Source organism: Taudactylus pleione, unplaced genomic scaffold (genome assembly GCF_031769625.1).
Source record: "Taudactylus pleione unplaced genomic scaffold, aTauple2 ptg000897l, whole genome shotgun sequence".
In the NCBI taxonomy this organism is placed as follows: domain Eukaryota; kingdom Metazoa; phylum Chordata; class Amphibia; order Anura; family Myobatrachidae; genus Taudactylus; species Taudactylus pleione.
Window position 1 is genome coordinate 1,097,741 of NW_028285298.1, and position 13,715 is coordinate 1,111,455.

Consider the following 13,715-nt stretch of genomic DNA (forward strand, 5'->3'; position numbering starts at 1 on the left):
GGAAATAACGCTTATGGAGGGTTCAGAGAAGGAGCTGTGACATGGCAATGGTCTAGATCAGTGTTTCCCAAACTCATTCCTCAAGGAGCACTAACAGTGCATGTTTTCCAGGTCTACTCACAGAATCACAAGTGAAATAATTAGCTCCACCTGTGAATCTTTAAAATGTATAGGGGGAGGGGCCCTAGATTGCACACCATAAGCACAATGTGAGGTGCTACCTGCTGAGACTAGTAGTGCTACAAGCAGAAAAAGAGAAAAGATGCAAGTGCACGCTCTAACCATGCTAAACCTAATAATAACACTGCTATATTGCATCAAAGAGGTTCTTAGCATAATAATGGCCATAATTATGGGCCTGCCCACCGCATCCAGGTGACCTCTACCAGGCAGGTCCCTAACACTCCTATGGAACAAATACAGGGCACGGGACCCCCCAGGCCAACCCAGCAGAAACGCCCCATGGCATCACACTGATAGCGGTCACCTGGTGGCCATTATTATGCCAAGAACCTCTTTGATGCAATATAGCAGTGTTATTATTAGGTTTAGCATGGTTAGAGTGTGCACTTGCATTTTTTCTCTTGACCTTTTAAAATGTGTCAGCCAGTAATGATACACCTGTGCTCCAACTAGGAAAAATGGAAACCATGCGCTGTTAGCCCTCCCTGAGGAATGAGTTTGGGAAACACTGGTCTATATTGAGCTGGTCATACGCTGAGCGATAATCGTTCGGATCAGCTGATTAAACGGCTGATGGACATGAACGATAATCGTTCACAGTCTGGAAATCGCTGAAAAATCGGTCTGGATCGTTTGGTTTTGTTATCGGACCTGTCTGACTCTCCCGACCGCCCTTCAGCCACCTGCGAATGGACATGGTCTCCATACATCTTGCAATCTATGGCCGGTTTTACCTCTTGCTCGGTAATCATGTCATTGCTTATCAGGTCCCAGCGTATTACACTGTACTGTGGGCAAATATACTACAGGAACAGAACATCAGGCAAATGGAGCGAGGACCCTTCTCTCAATAACATCCTATCCAATAAACACCTGGATACTAGTGAAGACCGCTAAACACGGCTGACCATGTATATTCTCTAAATGTCTCCCTATGGGACTTAAAAGGAGGACTGTGGGATAGTAATATATAGTGTCGCCTCACCCCAACTAGTGCAACCATGGTGGTCTGACACCAGGAACCACAATGATAATAGTACATATAAAACTGCCTTCTACTAATAGCTCCAACCTGTAGACTGAACCGAATCGGTGTCGCTGCAGCTGATTGGCCGATTTGCAATTCACAATTCTGCAAGATCTTTGCCCGAGAGCAGGGAGATGCCCTTTAAGTGAGAAATATGGATGCCCACAAAAGAAGACATTAGCCCTTTTGGTTCTGTTACAGAAACAAGACAGGGGAACACTAAAAAGCGCAGAGTCAAAAAAGCCTGAGGTCTCCTATGCGTCTCCCTGGGGGCGTTACCGGCAGGTAACACAAGATCACAATAGTTTTTTGTACCGTAATACCCGGATGGGTGCGTAGCCGGACCCTTGCGCTTAATTAAATCTCCCCAAAAGAGAGATTCAGAGATGGAGGGAGAGGAGAAGACAATGGGAGTATGAAGAGAAAAAAAAGGCAGGAAGAGAGAGAAGGAAGGAGCACAGACAGGAGACGGATTACTCAACAGACTAAATTCCACTAAACCCACAGGCCACGGGGTCAGTAAACACAACTGATCTGCGACTGATCATACAGATACATTAGCACTGATAAATGATCAATCCCTCGGCTCCGAGTTACACTGAAGGTTTGGTCTTCTGTAAACAGATGGACGTAGGGAGGATGTTCTCTGACTGATAATATCCCCACCATCAATATATGACATGTAGAACCTGTGAGCTACTACATCCTGTGAGCTTGGCCAGTGTCAGTGTCCTCATTGTCCGTCCACCCATCCTGGGGGAAGGGGGGGGGTCATTCATAAACTTGGAAACACTCTTAGGGTCCATCTCTTAGAGTGAGGCATTTTACTGCATCTAATACTTTGTGTCTCAATAATTGACGAGAGAGAGAGAGGGAAGACATTGGCATGGTTAGAAATAATGATTTTTATTTGAAATAATTTTGTGCTTCAAACTTTGCTTTCGTCAAAGAATGCTCCTTTTGCAGCAATTACAGCATTGCAGACCTTTGGCATTCCAGCTGTTAATTTGTTGAGGTAATCTGAAGAAATTTCACCCCACGCTTCCTGAAGCACCTCCCACAAGTTGGATTGGCTTGATGGGCACTTCTTGCGTACCATACGGTCAAGCTGCTCCCACAACAGCTCAATGGGGTTGAGATCTGGTGACTGCGATGGCCACTCCATTACAGACAGAATACCAGCTGCCTGCTTCTTACCTAAATAGTTCTTCCATAATTTGGAGGTGTGCTTTGGGTCATTGTCCTGTTGGAGGAGGAAATTGGCTCCAATCAAGCGCTGTCCACAGGGTATGGCATGGCGCTGCACAATGGAGTGATAGCCTTCCTTATTCAAAATCCCTTTTACCTTGTACAAATCTCCCACTTTACCAGCACCAAAGCAGCTCCAGACCATCACATTACCTCCACCATGCTTGACAGATGCCGTCAGGCACTCTTCCAGCATCTTTTCACTTGTTCTGCGTCTCAAAAATTTTCTTCTGTGTCATCCAAACACCTCAAACTTAAATACGTCTGTCCATAACACTTTTCCAATCTTCCTCTGTCCAATGTCTGTGTTCTTTTGCCCACATTAATCTTTTCATTTTATTGGCCAGTCTCAGATACGGCTTTTTCTTTCCCAGTCTGCCTAGAAGGCCAGCATCCCGGAGTCGCCTCTTCACTGTAGACGTCGACACTGGCGTTTTGCGGGTACCATTTAATGAAGCTGCCAGTTGAGGACTTGTGAGGCGTCTATTTCTCAAAATAGAGACTCTAATGTACTTGTACAGTTGTGCACCGGGGCCTCCCACTTCTCTTTCTACTCTGGTTAGAGCCAGTGTTCCTCGCACACCCGGCACCCATTATAGATACGGTGAGGGATCACCCCAGAACTACACGGGGGGACCTGGTCAATGACCTCAAGAGAGCTGGGACCACAGTCACAAAGGTTACCATTAATAACACACTACGTCGTCATGGATTGGGAGAATGTCATGTGGTCAGATGAGACCAAAATAGAACTTTTTGGTATAAACTCCACACGCCGTGTTTGGAGGGAGAAGAATGAGGAGTGGCGTCCCAAAAACACCATACCCACTGTGAAGCATGGGGGTGGAAACATCATGCTTTGGGGATGCTTTTCTGCAAATGGGACAGGACGACTGCTTATTACGGAGAGGATGAATGGGGCCATGTATCGTGACATTTTGGGAAAAAAACTCCTTCCCTCAGTAAGAGCATTGAAGATGCAACGTGGCTGGGTCTTCCAGAATGACAATGACCCCAAACACACTGCCCGGGCAACTAAGGAGTGGCTCCGTAAGAAGCATTTCAAGGTCCTGGATTGGCCTAGCCAGTCTCCAGAAATCAACCCAATAGAAAATCTGTGGAGGTAGTTGAAAGTCCGTGTTGCCCGGTGACAGCCCCAAAACATGACACATCTAGAGAAGATCTGCACTGAAGAGTGGGCCAAAATACCTGCTGCAGTGTGTGCAAACCTGGTCAAGAACTACAGGAAACGTTTCACCTCTGTAATTGCCAACCGAGGTTACTTTACAGAGTATTGAGTTAAACTTTTTGATTGCCCAAATATTTTTTTTTCATAAAGAATATACAAATAAATTGTTTAAAAATCATACAATGTGATTTCCGGAATTTTTTGTTCTGATTCTGTCTCTCACAGTTAAAGTGTACCTATGATGGAAATTACAGACCTCTCTCATCTTTTAAAGTGCAGCAACTTGCACAATCGGTGGCTGTCCAAATACTTTTTTGCCCCACTATGTGTATATATATATATATATATATATATATATATATATATATATATATATGAGAGATGTAGATAGATATATAGATAGAGATAGATCTGTGGCGGCAATCCTGGTAGACGATGGAATAATAGGCTCACACAACCTGATGTTTCGGTTATAAAAGATATTCCGATTGTTCCTGACGAACGTTTTTTATAAACCGGAACGTTGAAACATAAAGTCATGTGACCCTATTATTTGATAGTCAACCAGGTGTGCCGCAATTGCCATACATATATCTGATTACATTGGAAGGCACCGGTGATGCTGCATTTAGTATTCTAGAGTACAGAGAATCCATATTTGCTTTTATATTATAATATATCTCATGATCCTCTCAATCTTAAGCTCTAAAATATATGTTGTCGCTTTATAAAACATTAATACCACCACCTCAGGTATTACCTACCATACCAGTGTACACACAGGGAGATGTCACCCTCATTTACAATTGCTGACTGCTGCTGCCCAGCCCCCTCCAAAAAAAAACAACAACATATTGGTCCCTGTCACTATAAAGGAGGAGCTATACTGCACCTCAGGGTGGTATGTACAGTATGCTGGATGACCCCCCAGACCGCAGCCTATTGGTGAGACATCACACAGGCCTCGGAGAGGCCATGACACTAGAGGACCAAGCTTCTGTCACAGCCATTAGTATCACTAGCTGATTAAAGGGGAACCAGCCCCTCTCATACACATCATTGTCTCTTCCTAAGGTCGCTCTATATTACATATACACCAGGAATGGACTCAACAAGGATAAGACATCTTTACACAGAGGTAACGCTCACCGTCTTTATTGTCCCCCAGAGTCTCCATCACTTCAGGACAAGGAATGGGACACGAGGTTTACTCCTGTAATGTCCTGCAAAAGGTAATAAGACATTGTGAGCAGCCAGGAAAATGGCCGAGGCGCAGTGCAAAGTCAGCATCGCCCTCTCCACGCCTGACGATTTGCGCCTATTTTTCAAGATGGCGGCGGATTTGAAGGAGGCGTTTGCCCAGTGCGAATGTTTACTGCACATATTTCATTAGGACAGTGACTAAAGCATGACCTCAGTGACCACCATATCTACACGTATTTAGACATATGCAGTGAGCGCTACAAAACGTGATAAGTAACTTTAGATTACAACAAAAGAACATCAAATGTTCTGGGAGATTTCATTCAGTGCAAAAGATCACAGATACATTAACCAAAAGGCAGCCCTTGTTCCCAAGAGCTTACAGATCACTGAGGGGAGAGTACGGACCAATGGCAGGCAGGGTAAACTAGGATTTGGCGCCCTCTACTGGAAAACACACATTACCACAATGTGATACAAAAAGGAACCATTCATAAGGGGTTAAAAAAAAATGCTTAAACAAATGTAGAAGGTAGCTGGATGGAATTCCATTATTTAACACGAAATAAATATGGCAGTTGCCAAACTGCAGTATTTATTTCGTATTAAAGCATGGAATTCCATCCAGCTGCATTCTACATTTGTTTAAGCATTTTTTATGTCGGAGCCCTGTTAACAGCACCAGGATGCCAACAATGTTAACATGCTACTCAAAGCATATCAAAGGCGTTGTTAATATAACTTTAAACATGTCGATGTACCAACTGCATACTCTTTATATAACAGAAGCCAAATTGCACTTGCTACGGATGATGGGTGTGACAGAGCTATTGGGGTCCCCATTGGCAGTATGGGAACATTGCAGTGGTCTCGGATATGTCACAGATAGCTAATGTGAGGTTAGCATTTAATAGTCCTAGTTCTCTTCAATTCATCTGAAAGGGAAAGAATACATTTTTAACAAGTCTAGCACTGAACTAGTCTATAGATTCACTTTGAATTAGGGGATGCAGTCATCGTGTCGACATTCTCAATGTTGACAATAATGTCGACACTACTGAAGTGTCGACATTGAATATGTCGGCATCTGCAGAACAACCTGAGGGCAGGGCTGTAGTAGCGAAGGGTTAGGGACTAGGAGGAGAGAGTTAGGCACTAGGGGGAGGAATAGGGTTAGGCTGCGGGAGGGGAGGGTTAGGCACTAGGGGGAGGGATAGGGTTAGGCTGCGGGAGGGGAGGGTTAGGCACTAGGGGGAGGGATAGTGTTAGGCTGCAGGAGAGGAGGTTTCGGGTTAGGCTGCGGGAGGAGAAGGTTAGGGTTAGGCACTATGGGGAGGGTTATGGTTAGGTTGTAGGAGGGGAGTGTTAGGCACTAGGGGAAGGTTAGGGAAAGAGCACAGCAGTGGAGAGTTGAGGTTAGGCTATGGGAGGGAAGGTTTATGGTGTGGGGGGTTTAAGCACTGGAGAAGTTTAGGGTTAGGCACTAGGGGGAGGGATAGTGTTAGGCTGCAGGAGAGGAGGTTTCGGGTTAGGCTGCGGGAGGAGAAGGTTAGGGTTAGGCACTAGGGGGAGGGTTACGGTTAGAGCACAGCAGTGGAGAGTTGAGGTTAGGCTATGGGAGGGAAGGTTTATGGTGTGCAGGGTTTAAGCACTGGAGAAGTTTAGGGTTAGGCCCTAGGGGGAGAGTTAGGCACTAGAGGGGTAAGGATTAGGCACTATGGGGGAGGGTTAGGATTAGGAACTAGAGGGAGGATTAGGCATTAGTGGAAAGGGTTATACTGCAGGAGTGGAGGGTTAGGCACTAGGGGGAGAGTTAGGCACTAAGGGGAAGGTTAGGGTTAGATAACAGCAGCGGAGGGTTGAGGTTAGGCTACGGGAGGGAAGGTTTATGATGTGCAGGGTTTAAGCACTGGTGAAGTTTAGGGTTAGGCCCTAGGGGGAGAGTTAGGCACTAGAGGGGTAAGGATTAGGCACTATGGGGGAGGGTTAGGATTAGGAACTAGAGGGAGGATTAGGCATTAGGGGAAAGGGTTAGGCAGCAGGAGTGGAGGGTTAGGCACTAGGGGGAGGGTTAAGGTTAGGCTACAGGGGAATGAGGGTTGGGGTTAAGGCTACGAGAGGGAAGGGTTAGGGGAGTTGGTGATCGAGATGTCAGGTCACAAACTGCTATTAGTGGGAATATTATTAAATTTGAGTTTGAGGTGGGGATGATCTCCAGAGAGACAGTCAGTAATGTGGGCCAACACACATGGTGAGAAATCTGGAGAGGACAGGTAGATTTGGGCATCATCCACATACAGATGATACTAATATCCGAAAATGCTTGTAAGTTTGTCAAAAGACGTGGTATAGGTTAAGTAACAGTAGAGGAATTGGGACTGAACCTTGCCGTACTCCAACTGATAGAGGAAGGGGAGATGAATCTACAGAAACGAACACTGAGAGAGCGACTAGAGAAGTAGGATGACAGCCAGGATAAGACTGTGTCCTGAAGAGCCAGGGATTGTAGTGTTTGTATGAGAAGAGAGTGGTCACAGTGTCACATGCAGCAGAGAGATCCAGGAGTATAAGTACTGAGTAATGGCCTTCAGACCTAGCAGTGATCAGATCATTCACTACCTTAGTCAGTGCGGACTCTGGAGTGTGGGAAAGAGCCTGACTGATGTGGTTGTATGAGGAAAGAAAGTGCGTGAGACAGGAGTAGAGAAAGGCTCTGAAGTAGCTTTGTGGGGCCTGGGAGCGAGAGAGCGAGAGATTTTTAGTGAAGGTTGGGATGAGCACAGGAGAGAGAGGACCTGATTTATAGATGGAGGCAATGTAGATGTTACGCAGTTGAGTGATTATCGTGATCTGCGCAAGGCATATGAGTCGCAATGCGCATGTGTCAAGTTTCATTACTATTGTCGCTCACAGTCAGTGAGGATTTACTTGCAAAGTGATTGACAGACAGGGACCATTTGCGGGCGGCAAAAGAGGGGAGGCGATTCAAAAGCAGGTGTGCTGCGACTGTTTTCGGGTTATCTCAGTCTGCGATCCCGTACACAGTAAAAAATGGCTCCAGTGTCCAGCGGCCATTCCTGTGAGCCATGACCCTGACTGCGGTTCCAGAATCTATTTTCTAACATACACATTACATCCATTGGAAACTGCTTCTTGGTGTCTGCATAAAATTGCCATGGGGTGCTTTAAGACCGTGGTTTAAATAGTTTCTTCTAATTTGAACCATAAGCATCCATGACCCACTGTTCAGGGACTCCAAGGGTGGGGAGACCTAATATAATTTATTACATATGTGACAAGCAGGGACCACGGAGATTCCTGTGAAGGGCTCTATATTAATGTGTAATCCAGCAAAAAAAAAAATTAAACTGCCTATATAAAATCATTATGCTGATTACTACAAATTACTAGAATAACTCCTGACATCTAAAATGTAATTTCTGCCACAAATCTCTCCTTAAAAGACTCAGGAACACACTGTTGCTGACATTTGACTGGTTGTGAATAGCAGAAGCCTCCTTTGAAACACCTGTAACCATGGAAACGACCAGAGCAGTCCACACTTTGTAGCAATGGTTATAATGTTGATGCTCTTAAGGGATGTCCGTTATTCACACCCTGTCAAATAGCGGCAACAGTGATTTCAGGAAGGAGACCGGTGAGCCCTTGTACCCAGCATACAGACTTCAATTAGGCACACGCGCGTTATAAGTGGAATTGTAGCCTTTAAGAGACACAGGGGTATATACTGCCGATCATAGCGCTGGAATCTGGCTCAGTGATGGCGAGTCTACGCCACTGCAAAACCGAGTCTCAACTATTCTATTTACTGAATATTTCTCCAATACCACAAATTTCCAATATTATAATAAAAATAAAATGGATTTCTAGATAAAGAAAATCTAATCACTGTTACTTTAACATTTTTTAAACGTCACTCATCACAACCCTGCGAATTTATGCAACTGCCGCTCCAAACTCCTTCCCTAGTGTACATCTGAGCGACCGAATGTGCAAGGACTGAGATGCCCACTTTCAGCTTCTGTACGCACACCACCGGTCGCACCATTGAAACGTCCACCAGCCCTTGGGACAGGTGCGGTTCCCCTGTCTGAATGCAGCCTCCTATGCCTGTGCGTCTGTATGCCCAGCTGCTCGCACTGACGCACACTCCCAGAACACGCCCATTAAAACGGACCATCTTTGTGCGAAATCTGCAATGAATGCGCCATACAGGTTTTTAGGAATTTTTTGCGCATGCACAGTTGCAAAAAAAAAAATACAAAAAAATTACAAAAAATTGCTCAACTACGAGAACATTGCTACTGTAGCAGTTCTGAATCAGTCTCTAAAAGTCTTGACGTTTAGAAGTTTTTTCCCTAAATATGATGGAATCCTCCTTATATTCCAGGGTCTTCTTACCTCTCTGCCTGTCTGTTATTACAGAATATGCTGGCGCTGGGATGCGGTCAATATCCCGGCCGCGGGAATTCCGAAGGTAAGTTGCGGGGATAGTGGGAGGGCTAGCGTTAGGGTTAGGCACTAGGGGGACGGTTATGTTTAGGATGCAGGAGGGTAAAGTTAGGATTAGGCACTTAGGGGAAGGTTAGGTTCAGGCAATAGGGAGGGAGGGTTAGGATAAGGAGAGGTGGAGGGTTAGGATACCTACCGACAGGTGTCGGTATCCTAACCCTGTTGGGATGCCAACGTTGGGATTTTGACCACCGGGATGCCGTGTGCCGGCATCCCATACCCATATCCCACTGGCGCTATATCTATATTTTTTCTCTTATAATATATATAAATTTGGCAAGGCTCTGCTTTCAGAATATGCGCTTATCTTATAAATAAAAAAGAAAATAATTAGAGTACACACAATGTTAGTACATAGTAAGGGGGGGGAAATGCAATGACATCAGGTGAAGCAGCACTTCCTCTAGTTACCAGGGCCCCAGGATAAAGGTATTTGGTTCCCATTAGAGTGAGCAGGGGGGCAGGCATGACCCCTCAGGACACTTTACACAAAAGAAAGTAGCTGCTGTCCTGATTTTAAAGGAGACTGGGAGGGAGGCATCCATAGTTATGTAAATGTGCCGCCTCGTACCGAAGCAAGGACCAGATGCCTCCTCAGCTTCGCTATGTTAAGTAATCCGTTACCCAAGCCCCTGCCTAATTAAACAACGCCCTTGTCAAAGAGACAGTCAGTGTCGGTGGGGCTGACACTCTGTAAATATTGGCAGGATGGGCTTGCCCCTTTCCTGAATTCAGCAGCTGGATGACGCTCCCGCTCCCACCCACCCGCCTCCAAAAAAGTATGCATCATCTGTCACGCTCCCTGGACCCCTGGCCCAATATTTACGCCAAGCAGCTTTGTAAGCCAAGCCGGGGGGTGCGCACCCCCAGGGAGAGGTTATTTGTGCATGACGGTAGAATAATCATGAAACAGGAGTCAGAATACAATGTAACTATTTATTAACATTTATCTATATAGTACCATAAGATTCCGTTGTGCTTTATAATTGGGAAGACAGTAACACTGGGTAATAACAGACAGACGGAGAGGTAGGAGGGCCCTGCTCGCAGGCTTGCACTCTATAGGGAAATTGGGATGCGATACATAGGAATAAGGGCTACATATTACATTTTGGTCCAGTCTCATTGCAGAGGTTATTGGTGGGAAGTATGATCCAGTCACACAGGGATGTTGGCCGGTGCTACCAGTGCAGGGGAACCTGACAGAGCACAGATAGGACGCAGTGCAGGGGAACCTGACAGAGCACAGATAGGACGCAGTGCAGGGGAACCTGACAGAGCACAGATAGGACGCAGTGCAGGGGAACCTGACAGAGCACAGATAGGACGCAGTGCAGGGGCACCTGACAGAGCACAGATAGGACGCAGTGCAGGGGCACCTGACAGAGCACAGATAGGACGCAGTGCAGGGGCACCTGACAGAGCACAGATAGGACGCAGTGCAGGGGAACCTGACAGAGCACAGATAGGACGCAGTGCAGGGGCACCTGACAGAGCACAGATAGGACGCAGTGCAGGGGCACCTGACAGAGCACAGATAGGACGCAGTGCAGGGGCACCTGACAGAGCACAGATAGGACGCAGTGCAGGGGCACCTGACAGAGCACAGATAGCACGCAGTGCAGGGGAACCTGACAGAGCACAGATAGCACGCAGTGCAGGGGAACCTGACAGAGCACAGATAGCACGCAGTGCAGGGCGACCTGACAGAGCACAGATAGCACGCAGTGCAGGGGGACCTGACAGAGCACAGATAGCACGCAGTGCAGGGGGACCTGACAGAGCACAGATAGCACGCAGTGCAGGGGAACCTGACAGAGCAGTGCAGGGGAACCTGACAGAGCACAGATAGCACGCAGTGAGCGAGAAGAGGAAACAGTAACATTAACAAACTGTCTTACATCTTCTAATAAACTTTCAGACATATGTGGAAGAGTTTCATTTGTTTCATGAAACTAAATAGATCTAAATAAATTATTTGATGACATGATCCAAATAATGGATAGGAGCTCAAATATATACAGCATGGCATTACTTGTGTCTGATGCCGAGACTTATGACATCACTAAGCACCAGTCATAAGCATTTAGATCACTGTGCACAAATCACAAGCCATGACATCATTGTGCAACAGTCATAGGCCATGGCATCACTGTGCACTAGTCACTGTGCACTGATGCCGAGACTTATGACATCACTAAGCACCAGTCATAAGCATTTAGATCACTGTGCACAAATCACAAGCCATGACATCATTGTGCAACAGTCATAGGCCATGGCATCACTGTACACCAGTCGCAAGCCATGCCATCACTGTGCAACAGTCGCAAGCCATGCCATCACTGTGCAACAGTCATAAGCCATGCCATCACTGTGCAACAGTCGCAAGCCATGCCATCACTGTGCAACAGTCACAAGCCATGACATTTATTATTTATTTATTTACCACCAGTTATTTATATAGCGCACACATATTCCGCAGCGCTTTTACAGAGAATATTCGGCCATTCACATCAGTCCCTGCCCCAGTGGAGCTTACAATCTATATTCCCTACCACATGCACACACACATACACACTAGGGGTAATTTTGTTAGGAGCCAATTAACCTACCAGTATATTTTTGGAGTGTGGGAGGAAACCGGAGTACCCGGGGGAAACCCACGCAAGCACAGGGAGAATATACAAACTCCACACAGTTAGGGCCGTAGAGGGTATCGAACCAACGACCTCAGTGCTGTGAGGCAGTAATGCTACCATTACACCATCTGTGCTGCCCATCACTGTACACCAGTCAAAGGCCATGACATCCCTATGCAGTCAGTCACAGGCCATGACATCAATGTGCACCAGTCACAAGCCATGACATCACTGTACACCAGTCACAAGCCATGACATCACTGTACACCAGTCACAAGCCATGACATCACTGTACACCAGTCACAAGCCATGACATCACTGTACACCAGTCACAAGCCATGACATCACTGTACACCAGTCACAAGCCATGACATCACTGTACACCAGTCACAAGCCATGACATCACTGTACACCAGTCACAAGCCATGACATCAATGTGCACCAGTCACAAGCCATGACATCACTGTGCACCAGTCACAAGCCATGACATCAGTGTGCACCAGTCACAAGCTATTACATCACTGTACACCAGTCACAAGCCATGACATCACTGTACACCAGTCACAGGCCATGACATCCCCATGCAGTCAGTCACAGGCCATGACATCACTGTACACCAGTCACAAGCCATGACATCACTGTACACCAGTCACAGGCCATGACATCCCCATGCAGTCAGTCACAGGCCATGACATCCCCATGCAGTCAGTCACAGGCCATGACATCCCCATGCAGTCAGTCACAGGCCATGACATCAATGTGCACCGGTCACAAGCCATGACATCACTGTACACCAGTCACAAGCCATGACATCCCCATGCAGTCAGTCACAGGCCATGACATCCCCATGCAGTCAGTCACAGGCCATGACATCCCCATGCAGTCAGTCACAGGCCATGACATCCCCATGCAGTCAGTCACAGGCCATGACATCCCCATGCAGTCAGTCACAGGCCATGACATCAATGTGCACCGGTCACAAGCCATGACATCACTGTACACCAGTCACAGGCCATGACATCCCCATGCAGTCAGTCACAGGCCATGACATCCCCATGCAGTCAGTCACAGGCCATGACATCCCCATGCAGTCAGTCACAGGCCATGACATCAATGTGCACCGGTCACAAGCCATGACATCACTGTACACCAGTCACAAGCCATGACATCACTGTACACCAGTCACAAGCCATGACATCACTGTACACCAGTCACAGGCCAAGACATCCCCATGCAGTCAGTCACAGGCCATGACATCCCCATGCAGTCAGTCACAAGCCATGACATCACTGTGCACCGGTCACAAGCCATGACATCACTGTGCACCGGTCACAAGCCATGACATCACTGTGCACCGGTCACAAGCCATGACATCACTGTGCACCGGTCACAAGCCATGACATCACTGTGCACCGGTCACAAGCCATGACATCACTGTGCACCGGTCACAAGCCATGCCATCACTGTGCACCGGTCACAAGCCATGCCATCACTGTGCACCGGTCACAAGCCATGCCATCACTGTGCACCGGTCACAAGCCATGCCATCACTGTGCACCGGTCACAAGCCATGCCATCACTGTGCAACAGTCACAAGCCATGCCATCACCGTGCAACAGTCACAAGCCATGGCATCACTGTGCACTAGTCACAAGCCATGGCATCAATGAGCACCAGTCATAAGCCATGGCAT

The 13,715-nt window shown here is 46.9% G+C and overlaps 1 protein-coding gene across 1 annotated transcript in view; it reads right to left on the reverse strand.

Annotated features, from left to right (window-relative positions):
• Positions 1 to 13,715, reverse strand: part of EXD3 (exonuclease 3'-5' domain containing 3) — a 253,305-nt gene that overhangs the window by 178,677 nt on the left and 60,913 nt on the right. Inside the window, exon 3 of the mRNA XM_088459144.1 lies at positions 4,797 to 4,870. Within this exon, the coding sequence (XP_088315270.1) occupies positions 4,797 to 4,824 (28 nt within the window). The 5' untranslated portion in view covers positions 4,825 to 4,870. The remainder of the gene's footprint in view (positions 1 to 4,796; positions 4,871 to 13,715) is intronic.